The 16,523-nt window shown below is 43.1% G+C and overlaps 1 protein-coding gene across 6 annotated transcripts in view; it reads left to right on the top strand.

Moving 5' to 3' along the window:
* The window catches only part of TMTC4 (transmembrane O-mannosyltransferase targeting cadherins 4), a 70,113-nt gene extending 62,682 nt beyond the window's left edge, over positions 1–7,431 (top strand). For 5 of the 6 annotated variants that reach the window (XM_015121399.3, XM_015121395.3, XM_077973928.1 and 2 more), the window contains 2 exons: positions 4,937–5,006; positions 6,215–7,431. In XM_015121399.3, coding sequence (XP_014976885.2) covers positions 4,937–5,006; positions 6,215–6,363 — 219 coding nt within the window. In that variant the 3' untranslated portion in view covers positions 6,364–7,431. Of the gene's footprint in view, positions 1–4,936; positions 5,007–5,976 lie in introns of all 6 variants that reach the window. The other variant, XM_077973931.1, reaches the window with a different exon arrangement.
* Positions 7,432–16,523: the final 9,092 nt, after the last annotated feature.

The raw sequence follows: 16,523 nt of genomic DNA, 5'->3' as shown, positions 1-16,523 counted from the left end.
AAGTAGTGCCTTAGTCATTTCTTAAGGTAAATACTTTATTTCAGAATCAGGGGCTATATCTTATTTTGATCACTCAGCCTATGTATAAGACCTAAAGGCAGCAACTAGCTAACATCGGTCCAGTGTTATTCACTTCTCTTTTTCTGTTTAATACATGTCGTTATTAGTATAATTTTCTATAACAATGGTGAGATAATTTCATGCATTTCTCTAGTTTTATAATGTTGGGGAGTTCAATAGCTTTATTGTACATTTTTTAAATTTCTAGGTTTTGCTCTAGAAATAGCTTTTTGAAGAGGGTTTTTTATGAATCTACTTGTGTAGCAGGGGAAGGAGGTGAGGTTTACAGGTTTCCCTTCTAATGACCTTTCCAGCCATCTGTCAGCCTGGGACAGGTCCCAAGTCTCAGTTCTCTTCCAGTGACCCAGCTATAGCGAGTCTTCTTGAAGACTTGGCTTATATAATCGTATTGATTTTTCTATCATCACACAGTCTGTAAACTGCTGGAATTTCTATTAAGGGGACAGAACCCAGAGTTCGTTTGGCTTCCAGTTCACGTTGTTCTTCCCCCAACCCCCAAATAAACTAGAAAATACTCTGTAAAACAGAATGAAGAAATCAGCTTCCTCTTTCTCTACACATTTTGCATTTTAATTATCCAGGCCAAGGCGCTGGGCCTAACGTAAGGAAACAGAAGGTGAAATCTGAAACACAGAACTCACGATGAGACCTTCAGGAGCTACCAAGTAGGGGGAACATGATGTGACTTCCTGAGCCCTGGCATTGGCTCCAAGCAAGCATTCCATGTATTTTTTTTTATTAAGGGTTTAAATTTTAAACAACTGTTTAGGTTTTCCTCTTGTAATGCAAAAATGATACCGGTTGCTAATGGTCAGCTGCATCCCTGGCACTGCTTGTTTCAGGATGGAGTGAAAGGGTCTGTTTCCTTGCAGAGCACTGGGCAGGATGTTCCAGAGAAGAGGGGATATGGTGGTGAGTTGCAGGGCTGGGTGAACAGACCCTTCAGCCCAGCTATCTTGATGGCAGGGCAGGTGTCTGCTGCCCGGCAACTCACTTTTTACCCAAGCGCGTGTGTTTTATTTATCATGCACTTGGTAAATCTCTTCAGAGAGCCTGGAGGCTTCTTGAGGTTGGAGCCAAGCCTTCAGTCCCGGTTCTATACCTCCATTGCTGTCAGGCAGTTACAAAGCACCCAGTTAAGTAATTGTAAAATGATCGCATGCATCTCTCATTTGACCCTGAAATGTTCAGGCTTCCAGAACCTATTTTGAGGTGTTGATAGGCAGAGGGAGTGTTCTTGTTATATCTGCGTGGCTCTAAGCACCTTTTTATCCTATCTAAGCAGCCCTTTTTAAAACCTAAGAGCAGTCGGCCTCTCTGGGCCTCAGTTTGTTCATCTATAAAATGGAGATAGTGATCTGCCCAACCTCTTGACAAGGTGATACAAAAAAATGCACAACATAATTTGCAACTATCAAATGGTTAATGTGTATATGCATATATATATATATATGTATGTATAGTGAGCATTCAAACATTCAGTGGATCTCTAGGGATCATTAAAATGTATTAAAACAGGCACCTGTAGTCCCAGCTACTCAGGAGGCTGAGGCAGGAGAATGGCGTGAACCTGGGAGGCGGAGTTTGCAGTGAGCAGAGATCGCGCCACTGCACTCCAACCTGGGCAACAGAGCGAGACTCTGTCTCAAAAAAAAAAAAAAATGTATTAAAATTTATGTTACTTCTTGCCATTTAATTTCCTATTTCAAGCTAATGTGGTAAAGCAAAAATAGAAAAGTAATGTTTTTCAGTGCTTAAATCATTGCTTCTTGTACTGATTTCTTTTTTTGTAGTGCTAATTCCAATGGCCCGGTAGCTTAAGTGCAGGTTATGTTGATAAAGTCAGTTTCCTAAGCTCCCGACATTTATGTCACACCTTTATGATTTTTTTTTTCTTGCCACATCTAGATGTTACCTTATTTACTAGACATTTTTATTTAAATAGATTTTTAACACGAATATATTTAAACGAGAAACAATGCATCATTACTATAAATATAGGGTAACTGAAAGTTAAATAATCATACTAAATCCCAGCTAGATACTATTGCTGGCCAAGGCTCTGAGCTCTCTTAGCTTCAAGGAGAGATTGGCTGGTGTGTTAGAGGGTGGGGCCCACACACCACCACCTAGCGCAGACTTCAGCCTGATGCAATCAGAAGGAAGGAGGGAGAATAGAGAATAACTCTCTTCCTGTGTGAGTCACGGTTTCAACTTCACATCAGATCACCCATGTTACCCTTCCTATTCTAGCAGAGGCACAGTGGCCCCTGTGTCCCAGAGTATTCTTGAGTGGCTGCTGTGGCTGAAATGACCTCCACCCACCCGGGCTTTCTCACCTAGACGTGGAGACTAGTGCTTGTTCCTACCTAGAGACACAATTTGCAAGGCTTTCTCAAGTCCTACGCCTTTGTTAATTACATTTTGTCTAATATGCTTTAGAAAATAATACATTATTTTTCCCCTTTCTATTGAGAAAAAAATATCCCCAACTCTAAATGTGAGTTTATTGGTTCATTGGCATAAATCGGCTCATTGCCTGGGTCTTTACACATCCAGAGACCTCCACAGAAGATCAATTTATAAACAGTTCACTGCTTTCCTGAATGAGGCCATTAGAAGCCCTGATTTAATAGATGAACGTTTCATGGGCTTTGAATACTCACAGATGCTGCGTTCTAAAGAGGCCCATCCAACCCCACTCCCAGGCCCAGGTACAGGCCCAGGGGCTGCCCCCGTGACTTGGATAGAGCCAGGCCGGCCCACCCGCACCTCCTCTCAAACCAGCCCTTCCTCCTGATACCCCTTCTTTTGTCCACATGCTGTCATGTTTCTGTTGCCCTGGCTTGGAAATCTTGACTCATTTTTCCTCCCTTGTCCCCCTGGCCCAGTGCTCTCTGCCTGTTCTTCCTCATCCCTGTTCCTTCACACCAGCCTCCTCCTCACCCTGCAGAGTTTGGGCCCAGGCCTGCTGAGAGCAGTAGCTCTCTAACAAGTTGTCAGATCTGAGTCCTTCCCTGTCTTCAGCACCACTGTGTCCCCCAAACTGCTGACTCCTCAATGTCCTGAATGATGTTCGTCCTCACAGGCATCTGAGAACTTAGCTGAATAAATAAATGAATTTAGCAACACTAGAAAACTCCTCACTTTTTGTCCCTAAGCCATTTCTCTCCAGTTAACACTACTTCATTTACAGGTAGGGAAGCATTTTTGAGTAGATTTGGTTCCCTGACCTTCCTGTGTCTCAAGTTTTAGGTTTTAAATGGAAATGTTTGAAAATCATCAGAAACAGCCCCGCAACTCAGAAACCCCTGCAAAGCTACACAACCCATTTGACTGTCTTTCTGCAGCCTTCCTGATATGGCCAGAGTCTTAACCCTCTTGGAAGGAGTTTCAGCCCTTGAAACTTGGAATGTAGACACTGACTTTGAACTGACATCCCATATGTTATCCTGGTGTCTTTCTTAAGTCCCTCTTGGATGACATTTTTAAAATATACATATTTCTCTGCCAGCTCTGTCCAAAAGGTCATGGTTTTGGAGGTGGTTCCCCCACATTTCCCAGCCGATTTATCAGGGGTACCACAGGCTGTAACAGGGCAAAGGAACTGGTGGTCTTGCACATTATAAAATGCACAGTCCCAGATGTGGGAAGCCCACCTGGAAAAATTCATGTATGACCCAGGTAGAAGGCACTAGAACTATCCCCACACCAACACATTTGGTTGGTTAAGCTCAGTGTGTGATACCGATTTTTTTTTTTTTAAGGCAGTGTCTTGCTCTCTTGCCCAGGCTGGAGTGCAGTGGTGCAGTCTCAGCTCACTGCAACCTCCACCTCTTGGGTTGGAGCAATTCTCCTGCCTCAGCCTCCCGAGTAGCTGGGACTACAGGCACGCACCACCACACCTGGCTAATTTTTGTATTTTTAGTGGAGACAGGTTTTCACCATGTTGGCCAGGCTGGTCTCGAACTCCTGACTTCAAGTGATCTGCCTACCTTGGCCTCCCAAAGTGTTGGAATTACAGGCATGAGTCACCATGCCCAGCATGTGATACTGATTAAAACATGCTGCCCTTAAGGAATGTGAAGGTGGATGGAGTGAACAGCACCCCTGGGGCACATGTCAGTAAAAACAGGTTAGGCATCTTTATTTATCAGCATTATGGTAGAAGGGGCCATCCAGCCAGCAGTTCTCAGCAGTGATCAGGGTAGGAAGACACTTTGCCCTGCCTTTTAGTGGCCAGGCTGGAAGTGAGGATGACTTGGAAGAAATGCAAGGTTGTACAAGAATCAGTTCACCCCCATCAGGGGCATTTGGTCATGGTCATGTCCGGTACTGTGACAGTATAGTTGACAGGTGGCCATTCCTTCCTCTTTTCTGCTCATCCTTTCCAGATGGATGCGGCTGCTTTCTGGGCTGCCCAGAGTGTTGTAGGTTCTTGGGGGAGAGGAAATGGGCCTCAGCTCCTACCCTGGGAGCTCTGGAAATGGCATTGGCATGGGTGTGCTCCACGGCTCAGCCCTCTCCTGTTCCCTGGGCCTCCTGTCTTCATCACGCACCCTGACCTGGGCGACTTGCATAACATTGCGGAAGTCCAAGCACTGCAGGGAGGCAGGTGGTGGCACTCACGAACATGTTCGTCCCCTCTCTGCGGCCACTGCTCCCTCCCGCTGCCCCTTGTCAGCCTCTCTCTGGCAGAGTGTGGCCCCCCTGGGCCTTCTGAGTGTTTCTAGAGGAATGCAGTGATACAAAAGGAGGTGGTTAAAAGTTTGAAAACCATAGGTGATAAAACTGGGAACTGCTTTTGGTTCGTGTACAATAAATACCTTCCTTTTTATATTTCTCATTTTTTTAGGAATCTGAAGCTTTATTCCTCAAGGCAATTAAAGCAAATCCAAATGCTGCAAGTTACCATGGTAATTTGGGTAAGAAAAATGTTCAATTTGAATCGTGTTGAAATTCTGTTACTTTAATGAAGTGGGTGCATGTCTATAAAATTGATGTTGGGAGAGTAGTTTTTTCAAAGCTAACCTGGCTTTACAGTGTGATTCTGTTATTACATTAAAGATAGCAAAGTGATAGCCACACTTCCAAATCTTAATTGCATGACCAGAACGGCCCTAAAGTTGCCCACTCTGTTTATCACCTTCTCATGATGAAACTCAGATTGTCCTTCTTTGTGTTAAGCTGAGAAGGGTGAGATCGGATCAAGAGAATGAGGCTATGGTTACGAAGGGTTATCCTAGTAAATGAATCGTATGTTCTTTGGAAGCTTGCCATTGAACTTACCTCCTTTTCCTTCCTTCTTACAGAGTAGACCTTCCCCTTCCAGCCTGGTCTTCTGCTTTCTTATATCCTCTTATGCCTTGGCTAAAATGCATTTATAATCATTTATTCCCTAGAATTCATTTCTTGCACCCTTTTGTGTCTCCGTGGTTAAGATGTTTAGAGCATAGCATGGTGATGTTTAGAATGCCCAGAGAAATGTTTCTGGACCAAAGCTGTTCTCTACCAACTCTGAAGCTTCTCTTCACAAAAGCCAACAAGCATCCACAGGTGCTCTTCTGCCCATATAGAAAGTTAGTTTTACTAACAAAATCACTGTCATGATCAGAGGCTAATCATCCTAATGATTAGGTTTATTGTAACTATCATTTTGATATTAGAGGCCTTATTTCCAAATGGCCCCACACAAGCTTTTACTTCCCCAAATGGTGTGGGGAAATATCTATTTAAAATAAACAGCTGAACTTCTGCATAGTCAAGGCTCTAGGCAGCGCCTGGCATCCGTCACCCCCACCTTCCATACCCAGCCTTGCTTCCTGGAAATTTCATGGCAGCACTGAGACATTGCATGTAGTCTTCTTACTTCTTTATGTAATAATGTTCCTACAGGCAGATGTATCCTGTCTAGTGCTATGAAGAGCCCTAGGAGTAACTGGCAGTAAATGGATAATCATCAGGGAGTGTGATTACAATAAATAAAGTTTTCAGTACAAACAATATTGTTTCATACAATTGACTTTTGAAAGCTGTTTGCATAGGATCGGTAATATTTCTTTGTCCAAGAGGGTAGGAATTCGGCACGTTACTCAGAAGCGTTCCCAGTGAAATTTATCTCCTGCTATTTCAGCTGTGCTTTATCATCGCTGGGGACATCTAGACTTGGCCAAGAAACACTATGAAATCTCCTTGCAGCTTGACCCCACGGCATCAGGAACTAAGGAGAACTATGGTCTGCTAAGAAGAAAGCTAGAACTAATGCAAAAGAAGGACGTCTGATCCTTTTTCCTTCATGTTTTCAGTTTGAGTGTGTGTGTGCATGAGGCATATCATTAATAGTATGTGGTTACATTTAACCATTTAAAAGTCTTAGACATGTTATTTTATTGATTTTTTCTATGAAAACAAAGACATGCAAAAAGATTATAGCACCAGCAATATACTCTTGAATGCTTGATACGATTTTTCATTGAAATTGTATTTTTTCAGACAACTCAAATGTAATTCTAAAATTCCAAAATTGTCTTTTTTAATTAAACAGAAAAAGAGAAAAAATTATCTTGAGCAACTTTTAGTAGAATTGAACTTTCATTTGGGATCTGAGCCTTGTCGTGTATGGACTAGCACTATTAAACTTCAATTGTGACCAAGAAAGGATAGACTGACCCCTACAATTTGTATAAATATTGAACGTGTCTATATATTAGCATTTTTATTTAATGACAAAGCAAATTAGGATTCTTGTTTTTTTATCTCTTTTTTTAAAACAATATACTGTGAACTTTGTAAGGAAATATTTATTTGTATTTTTATGTTTTGAATAGGGCAAATGGAATGAGGAATGGAAAATGTAACATGTAGTATATCTAGATCTATATGCTTTTCCCCATAGGAAGAAATTGACTTCTGCAGTAGTTTTTGGATGCTCTGACTTGTGCAATTTCAATACATAGGAGGTTATGTAATGTAATATTTTACATAAACAATTACTATCAGTTGAAAGTTCAGGCCATGCTTTAGGCAAAAGCAGGCAGCCTCACATCTTTATTTTTGTTACATCCAAGGTGAAGAGGGCAACACATCTGTGTAAGTTGCTTTTTAGTGTTTTTAACTGAAAAGCCGTTTTCCATTTTGCTTAATGAAACTGCAGACATTATCCAGAAAATGCAAAATTTTCTCTCAAATGGAGCCACATTCGGGGAATTTGTGGTATTTTTAAGAATGGAGTTGTTCCTGCTGTTATTTGATCCAAACAATGTTTTGTTTTGTTCTTCTCTGTATGCTGTTGACCTAATGATTTATGCAATCTCTGTAATTCCTTATGCAGTAAAATTATTACACAAACTAGCATGAAAATGTCAAATTGCTTTCTTAATCGATGATTTTCAAGTAGTGAACTTTATATCCTCCTTTACCTTAAAATGAAATCAAAGTGACCATATCATCTTTTATGTGGCTTCTATTTGACGTGGGGACCATTTCATAGAATTGCACTACAGTGTTTTCCAAGTTCAGAGAACAGATGAATAGATCCACACTGAGAGGAATTTGATTCTCTGGACTCACTTTTTGGGGGCAGATCTGTGTAGTGTTTAAGTTAGTAATTGTAACTTCTGGTGGTTGAAATAGATCAAGAAATAAAGTGCTGTGTGTAAAATATTTCTTTTTTTTTCTTTTTTTTTTTTTGAGATGGAGTCTTACTCTGTCTCCCAGGCTGCAGTGGCACCATCTCAGCTCACTGCAGCCTCTGCCTCCCAGGTTCAAGCGATTCTCCTGCCTCAGCTTCCTGAGTAGCTGGGATTACAGGCGTGCACCAACACGCCTGGCTAATTTTTGTATTTTTAGTAGACATGGGGTTTCACCACATTGGCCAGGCTGGTCTGGAACTCATGACCTCAAGTGATCCATCCACCTCGTCTTCCCAAAGTGCTGGGATTACAGGCGTGAGCCACCACACCTGGCCTTCAAATATTTCTTAAATGGTCCCAAAACAACAGTAATAATTTATAGCTCTCTTCAGTGGCGAAGACCATCTTCCTCTTATTTATGTTCCTATAGTGCTTCACTTGTCTTACGATAGATGCACTATATGCTTTGTTGATTTTTTTTAAAGCAAACTTCTTTTTTTGAAACAGTACTAGTCTATTGAGAGTAATCAAAAAATGATGTTTCTTACAAAAGCCCCTTCAGGATCCTCTTTTTTTTCCTACCGATTCTAAAACTAGTGCCAAATCAAGTTATGCAAACCTGGACCCCTGCCTACCTACAAATTCCCTTAGCTTTCACTGCTTCAGCTTCCAGCATTTCCATCGTAGCTGTTTTCTTTCCAGAGAACACAGTGATTGATTTGATTGATATTTCAGGAAGTCTTTGATCTGTGCAGATTTTGGAAGCATACCACACTGGCTCTCTTTTCTTTTTCCATCTTAAGGCAGCCACCCTCTTTGTTTCTTGGCTTTCCTTTCCAATGAGACTGAAGTGGAAGGCCGCCTCGCAGTTCTTCTCTTACTTGGAGTCTTTTACTCTTTCAATGTTTTTATCACTAGTGACAGTTGGGAGGCAGGTGTCAAAACAAACATGGGGAAGTCAGAAGTTTGAGAAACTTCATTATCCTTCTCTTCCTCGATAGCAAACATCAGCAAACCTGGAAAGAGGCTTGGAGCTGGGTGTTGGTTTGTTGGGTGGTTTAACATATGTAGCACATGTGAAAATGCAGCACTTCTTCCCTGTTCTTGTTTGGATTTTTAAAAATTTAAACGCAGGCTTACATTTGTTTCTCTCCCAAGTTCATCCTGTCAGGCATAGCCTACAGGCCTTGACAGGGCCCCTTGAGGGTCTCATCCTGTCTGTCACATTACTTACAGATGTTCTTTCTCTCTCTCTTTTTTTTTTTTTTTTGAAACAGGGTCTCACTCTGTCACCCAGGCTGGAGTGCAGTGGTGCGATCTTGGCTCACTGCAACCTCTGCCTCCCGGGTTCAAGTGATTCTCCCACCTCAGCCTCCTGAGTAGCTGGGACTACAGGCATGTACCACCATGCCTGGATAATTTTTATATTTTTTGTAGAGACAGGGTTTTGCCACGTTGCCCAGGCTGGTCTTGCATTCCTGGGCTCAAGTGACCCGCCTGCCCTGGTCTCACAACGTGCTGGGATTACAGGCATGAGCCACTGTGCCCGGCCATTCTTCACATTTTATTTCAAATTACTGACAAAATATCGGAACAGAAGACTGAGGCCTCCACCAAAACACTGGACGTCTATGTCCATATTCACACCCAACCTGCCTGGACTTTGGGGTGAGAAAACCCAGACTTGGACCTTGGTGTCTCCCCCTGCGGTATCACAGGTAAGGCATTGAGCATTGCTCAGGCCCCAGTTTCCGATCTGTACAGTGGGGATAAGAAGATCTCTCATAGCCATAACTTAGAGAGCCCAGTAGACCCTCCATAAGTGATAGGCTGGACTTTTGAAAGAGGGGGTCGGTTGGGAGCACACAGATCTGGCCTTAGATACCTTTATTCCCCATTCACTCAACGCATACTAAGTGCTATGTACCAGATACTTTCTTAGGCTGTCTAAATACTAAAGTGGGTGGAAGAGGACACCAGTGGACAGTCCAGTGAGAAAACAATGATCAAAGAGTCGCATGAATAGTAGCTAAGGAAGGAGGCCTGCTCTAACCTGGAGAGTCAGGAAAGGGCGCCCTGGGAAGGTGGCTTCTGAATGGAGATTGATAGGCAGAGAAGGGGAAGGTCACTCCAGGCTGGCTGTTCTCAACCAGGGAATTTCTTGCCCTTTGGGGCAGGGAGGCATTCAGCAAGGCCTGGGGATATTTTTGATTGTTAAAACTGATTGGAAAGTGATGAGGGAGAGAGAAGCTTCTGCTGTACATAGAATATGCACAGGACAACCCCCCACAAAAATCACCTGGCCTAAAACATCAGTAGTCCCAAGGTTGAGAAAACCTGGACCACACAGAAGCAACAGCATCTGCACAGGCCGTGCTGTGGGAAAGCTGAAGTCCGAGGAGGCCGGGGAGGGTGCTTGAGAAGGCTGGCCTTGGTGATGAGCCGGCTCATACAGGGTTCACAGACCACGTGGTGCTTACTTTAAACTGGGGGAGAATCCAAAGCAGGTCAGTGACATGATCCAAGTTAGTGAGGTTTTGACAAGGTCACTTGGCTGCTGGTGGGAAGGGAATTGGAGAGAGGCTAAGAGGACATGAGCAGAGAAGCCAAGAGACCATCCCAGGTGTCAGCGTCGAAATGAAGGTGGCTCTGTGCAGCCAAGTGGCAGAGGAGCTGGAGAAATGTGGACAGTTAAGAGTAATGATAAGGAGTCAATCAACTAGTCACGGGCCGGAGGTGGGTGGTGGGGGAATGAGAGGTGCTAAATAAAATTCGGCACAGAAGCCACTGAGGGAGAAGCTGGCCTTAAACTGGAGAGAGAAGATTCTTGAGAAGAAATGAGATAGGGCCCCAAATCAGGTGGAGTTTGGCCCTACAAAAGAGGAAATAAGGCTCCTGTATATTAAGAGGTCCAGATGGGAACAGAAGTAGGCACCTCTGCACATTCATACAGTTGGCTAAGCCCCAGTTGCAGCATTCAGTGGTCATATTACAAGAAGTTCCACCTCTCCAACTCTCAACTTCTTCATATTAAAAAAAAAAAAAAAAAAAAAAAAAAAAGCCAGTGCAGTAGCTCATGCCTGTAATCCCAGCACTTTGTGAGGCCAAAGTGGGTAGATCACCTGAGGTCAGAAGTTCCAGACCAGCCTGACCAATATGGTAAAAATACAAAAATTAGCTGGGCCTGGTGGCATGCACCTGTAGTTCCAGTTACTCAAGAGGTTGAGACAGGAGAATTGCTTGAACCCAGGAGGCGGAGGTTGCGGTGAGCCGAGATCGCGCCATTGCACTCCAGCCTGGGTGACAGAGGAAGACTCTGTCTCAAAAAAAAAAAAAAAAAAAAATTAAAAAAAAAAAGCAGGTAATGTTTAATTTGCAAGGTTGTTGTGAAAGTTCAAGTTAATATAATAAAATGTCTACAGCTGTCCTGTACAGTAAGGTAGCCACTCACCACATATGGCTAGTGACCACTACAAACATGGCCAGTCCACATCAAAATGTGCTATAAATGTAAAATACATGCTGGATTTTGAAGACCTGGCATGAAAGATTAATGTGAGATCTCAGTAATATTTATACTGATTACATGTTGATATATTTAGATATATTGGGTTAAATAAAACATAAAATTATTTTCCCCTTTTTTTAACTTTTTAACGTGGCTACCAAATTTAAAATTATATCTATGGCTTGCTTTGGAGCTCATTTGATATTTCCAATGGTTAGCACTAATCTGGAGTATAGTAGGAGCTGGGTATACGGTACCTACCTCGCAATCTAATTTGTGTTTTTAAAAAGAATATTTATTGCACCTAATTATTGCAATCTAATGTTTTCATTCTTGGACTCCTACAAGGTCTATATTTCTCATCTTGTCCCTAAACCTTTCCTAAGTGGACCAGTCTGATGCCCTTTGGAAAACTGGATTCTGCAGGCCTATCGTGATTACGTGATTAGCAAATAGCCATAGCTGATGAGGGAGACTCTTCCTTGCAGACTAATTATAGCTAATACATGTTGAAAAAATGGGAATTAGGAAATCATCCTTTTTTTTTCTCGTCCCCAGTGAACCAATTGATTCAAGCAGAGATCAGCAATAAATAAAATCATTAGATGAAAGGTTGATGGGAAACCGCGCTGGAAGGACCAGGCTGTCACCAGCTGAACCCACTGACCAATTTCTTCTTTTTTCTTTTGAGACGGACCTTGCTCTGTCTCCCAGGCTGGAGTGCAATGACGCAATCTCTGCTCACTGCAACCTCTGCCTCCTGGGTTCAAGCGATTCTCCTGCCTCAGCCTCCTAAATAGCTGGGATTACAGGCACGCACCACCATCCCCAGCTAATTTTTGTATTTTTAGTAGAGACAGGGTTTCACCATGTTGGCCAGGCTGATCTCGAACTCCTGACCTCAAGTGATCTGACCACCTCGGCCTCCCAAAGTGCTGGGATTACAGGCAGGAGCCACTGTGCCTGGCCCCACTGACCAATTTCACAATCATTAAGAGTGGGACACCCAGATACGTGTTTCCCACTGTGGTGCTGCATAAAGTACATTGTGCCTCCCAGGAAGTATCCTTGCCAAAAAAAAAAAAAACAAAAAAGGCAGTTCCACCTGAATCTAACCAAAATTTGCCTTTTTTGATTCCTAATGTTAAGAAAAACAAAACAAAAAAAAAACTGCAAAATGACATTTCTGAGACCATAAATATTAAATTTGTCATGATAATGCTATTATTACATAGAATATGTGTATTTTTTAAGATAGAAATACATACTAAATCTGTAAAGGTAAAATGATAGATCTGGGATTTGCAATAACTAAAAGAAAAAGGAAGGGAAAGGAGGGAAGAAAAAAGGAAGAACGGACGGATCTCTGCTTATTTTTCCTGACACCATTCTTGCAAATGGTCCCTTTCATATTGTCCTGGGGCAAGTCATATTTTTGTCTTTTGAGTAAATCTTTTAAATATCTTTGTTTAATGGCAAACTTCCTGATTTTATTACTTTAGGTGCCTGCCCGTCTTTTCCCTCCCTTGAATCACAATCGAAATTGCATTTTTGAGAGCTGAGTGCCTACCTATCCTCTTGAGATATTTACTTAGCTTCTGGAAACATGCCTTCCTGAAGCTTTTGATTCAAGTCTAATTGCACCCGCACAGCCATTTCTGCTTTGGCTTTCAGAAATTGGCTGTACAGCCACTTTCTCCCGCAGTTGCTGTTATTTTCACTTTACCAACACACTTCCAGTTGTGGATTAGAAATAGTTTGTGCAGTGGCTCACACCTGTAATCCCAGCACTTTGGGAGGCTGAGGCAAGTGGATCACCTGAGGTCAGGAGTTTGAGATCAGCCTGGCCAACATAGTGAAACCCCGTCTCTACTAAAAATACAAAAAATTAGCCGGGCGCAGTGGCAAGCGCCTGTAGTCCCAGCTACTCAGGAGGCTGTGAGGCAGGAGAATGGCGTGAACCCGGGAGAACTTACAGTGAGTCAAGATCGCACCACTGCACTCCAGCCTGGGGGACAGAGCGAGACTCTGTCTCAAAAAAAAAAAAAAAAAAAGTAGCCAGTCATGGTGGCTCAAGCCTGTAATCCCAGCTACTTGGGAGGCTGAGGCAGAAGAATCACTTGAACCCGGGAGGCAGAGGTTGCAGTGAGCTGAGACTGTGCCACTCCATTCTAGCCTGGACCACAGAGTGAGACTCCGTCTAAAAAAAAAAAAAAAAAAAAAAAAAAAAAGAGTTTATTCCAGTTGTTATTACTCCAAAACTTAGTGGCCTAAAATGACAGTTTAATTTCCTTACTGTGATGGTTTTGTTTTGTTTTGTTTTTTCAGATAGAGTCTCACTTTTTGGCTCAGGCTAGAATGCAGTGGCACAATCTCGGCTCACTGCAACTTCTGCCTCCCAGGTTCAAGTGATTCTCCTGCCTCAGTCTCCCAAGTAGCTGGAATAACAGAAGCATGCCACCATGCCTGGCTAATTTTTGTATTTTTAGTACAGGTGGGGTTTTGCCACGTTGGCCAGGCTGGTCTTGAACTCCTGACCTCAGGTGATTCACCCACTTCGGCCTCCCAAAGTGCTGGGAGTACAGGTATGAGCCACCTCACCTGGCCTGTGATGGTTCATTTTATATGTCAACTTGAGTACGTAGGTCATGGGGTGCCCAGATATTTGGTCAACCATTGTTATCCTGATTAATACACTCATGTGTCTGCAAGTTGGGCTGGATTCATCCCCAATAGCTCCTCTCTTGCTCCATGCCATGTGAGCTGGGGTGGCACAAAAACTGGGGTCTGGAATCATCTGTGGTCTTGGTCATTCATGTCTGGCAGTTTGTGCTACTGGCTGTCAGCTCATCTGGGGCTAAGACCCGGAATGCCAACACGTGGCCTCTCCATGTGGCTGCTTAGGCTTCCTCACAGCATGGTGGCTGAGTTCCAAAAGAGTCAAACAGAAGCTATGTCACCTTTTCTGATCTAGCTTTGGCAGTCACAAAGTATCTCCTGCCATCATCACAGGTCCATTCAGATTCCAGGGGAGGGAACACAGACCTCACTTCTCCATGGGAGGCATGTTCACATCACATTGTAAAAAGAGCACATGGAATGGGAAATTTTGTGATGGCATCTCAGAAACCCAATTTCCCCCATAGACCTACATAGCATCTACCTTCCTCTTCTAGATTATTCTGGGGGAATTAAAACACCAGCATGGCAAGCCAGAGTCTTAACAGAGGAACTGCCAAAGACGACACCCAGCAGGTGTTGACATCACTGGAGCATCCCTCTAGGCACTTTATGTTGCATTGGTGCCAATTTGGGGATTTGTATTCTTTTTTTTTTTTTTTTTTTTTTTTTTTGAGACAGAGTCTCGCTCTGTTGCCCATTCTGGAGTGCTGTGGCGCAATCTCGGCTCACTGCAAGCTCTGCCTCCCGGATTCACGCCATTCTCCTGCCTCAGCCTCCCAAGTAGCTGGGACCACAGGCGCCCGCCACCACGCCCGGCTACTTTTTTTGTATTTTTAGTAGAGACCGGGTTTCACCGCGTTAACCAGGATGGTCTCGATCTCCTGACCTTGTGATCCACCCGCCTTGGCCTCCCAAAGTGCTAGGATTCCAGGCGTGAGCCACTGCGCCCGGCCGGGGATTTGTATTTTGAGATACATCACTCATTTCCCCCACTCAACCATGCAGGCAGTACTGACCTCCCGCAATCACATCACAGATCTCCATTTCTCTCTTCATCCTCTTCCTGTTGGCTTCCACCTTTAGTGTCACACATTTCCACGCAAGTGCCTATCTTTTGGACTAGTGAGCCTCCCTCCCTAAGCAGTCTCTTTAAAACAGGGTATAGCTTTTCAAAGCCAAAGTCCATCCTGACTCATATCCTACCACATTCTGGGTTGATGACACCAGAGGCAGAGATTAGAGTGATGCTTCTACAAGCCAAGGAATACCAGGGGCCACCCAAAACTGGAAGAGACAAGGAAGAATTCTCCCTTAGAGGCTTCTAGGGTAGCGTGGCCCCTGCCAATACCTTGATCTCAGATGTCCAGCCTCCAGAACTGCAAGAGAATGCATTTCTGTCATTTGAAACCACCCAGTCTGTGGGGCCTTGTCATGACAGCCCTAGGGAACTAATAGAGCAAGTCACTGAATTTTCAGCACCTTGGCTTCCTTGTCTGTGAAATGGGGAATATAACTACCTTTTTCACAGAATTATTGAGAGGTTTACATGAGAAAAGACATAGAAAGTCCTGGACTGGAGCTTGGTATATCAAAATATTTGATAAATAACGGAAGGAGGGAAAAACCCTTCACTTTTCTTGTTTCTATCCTATAATTAAATGACCCAGAAATAATTTCAGATTTATACATTGATTTTTTTTTTTGGTGGGGTGGGGTAGACAGGATCTCGTTCTGTCACTCAGGCTGGAGTGCGGTAGTGCGATCTCAGCCCACTGCAGCCTCAACCTCCTGGGCTCAAGCATTCTTCTTGTCTCAGCCTCCTGAGTAGCTGGGACCACAGGCATGTGCCCCCATGCTGGGCTAATTTTTTTTTTTTTTAGTAGAGACAAGTTCTCCCTATGTTGTCCAGGCTGGTCTTGAACTCCTGCTTCAGCCTCCCAAAGTACTGGGATTATAGGCATGAATCACCACACCTGGGCAATCACTTATTTTCTGACTAGTTCAAGTACTTTTAATCAGTCACATTGTTTATCAAAACTGCCTGAGTGTCCTACATTTCTAATCATTTATTTTTAAATATGTAGCACTTCCCAAAGACCAATAAAGTTTTCTTCTTCCCACTTGTGATAAGTGTTTGAGAAAATGTTCTCTCTCTTGATTTAAATTATACTTTTATCCACCTTTTTAAAACAATTATGTCTCAGCAGTTAAATTTTGATAGCATTAATTATGATGGCTAGACTTGAGATTTGTCTTGAAGAATATCAAAACTGCTCATTTCTATAATTTTCTGACAAAGCATACAGATGATAACTTTCACAGTACTGGCCTAGGAAACTGCAGACCTTGCAAACAAGGTGACAGGGTAGAAAAAGCATAGGAACAGGTGTGTGAGAGCTGTGCTAGGGTTAACTTCACTGGCATGTATCTTTTATTTTTAAGTTCCAGCAAACCAATTAGATACAAACAACTCCAATCCTTCCGTTAGTTACCTGGAACCTGGGATGAATCTGTTAAGTGCTCCATGCCTCAGTTGCTTCTGATTAAAATAATGGTAGTGACACAGGATTTTCTTCTCAGTCATTTTGCAAGATGCAACATCCCACCCAGGCCTCACTCAA

Source organism: Macaca mulatta, chromosome 17, assembly GCF_049350105.2.
Source record: "Macaca mulatta isolate MMU2019108-1 chromosome 17, T2T-MMU8v2.0, whole genome shotgun sequence".
NCBI classification, from domain to species: domain Eukaryota; kingdom Metazoa; phylum Chordata; class Mammalia; order Primates; family Cercopithecidae; genus Macaca; species Macaca mulatta.
This window is presented reverse-complemented; position numbering and strand designations above follow the sequence as displayed.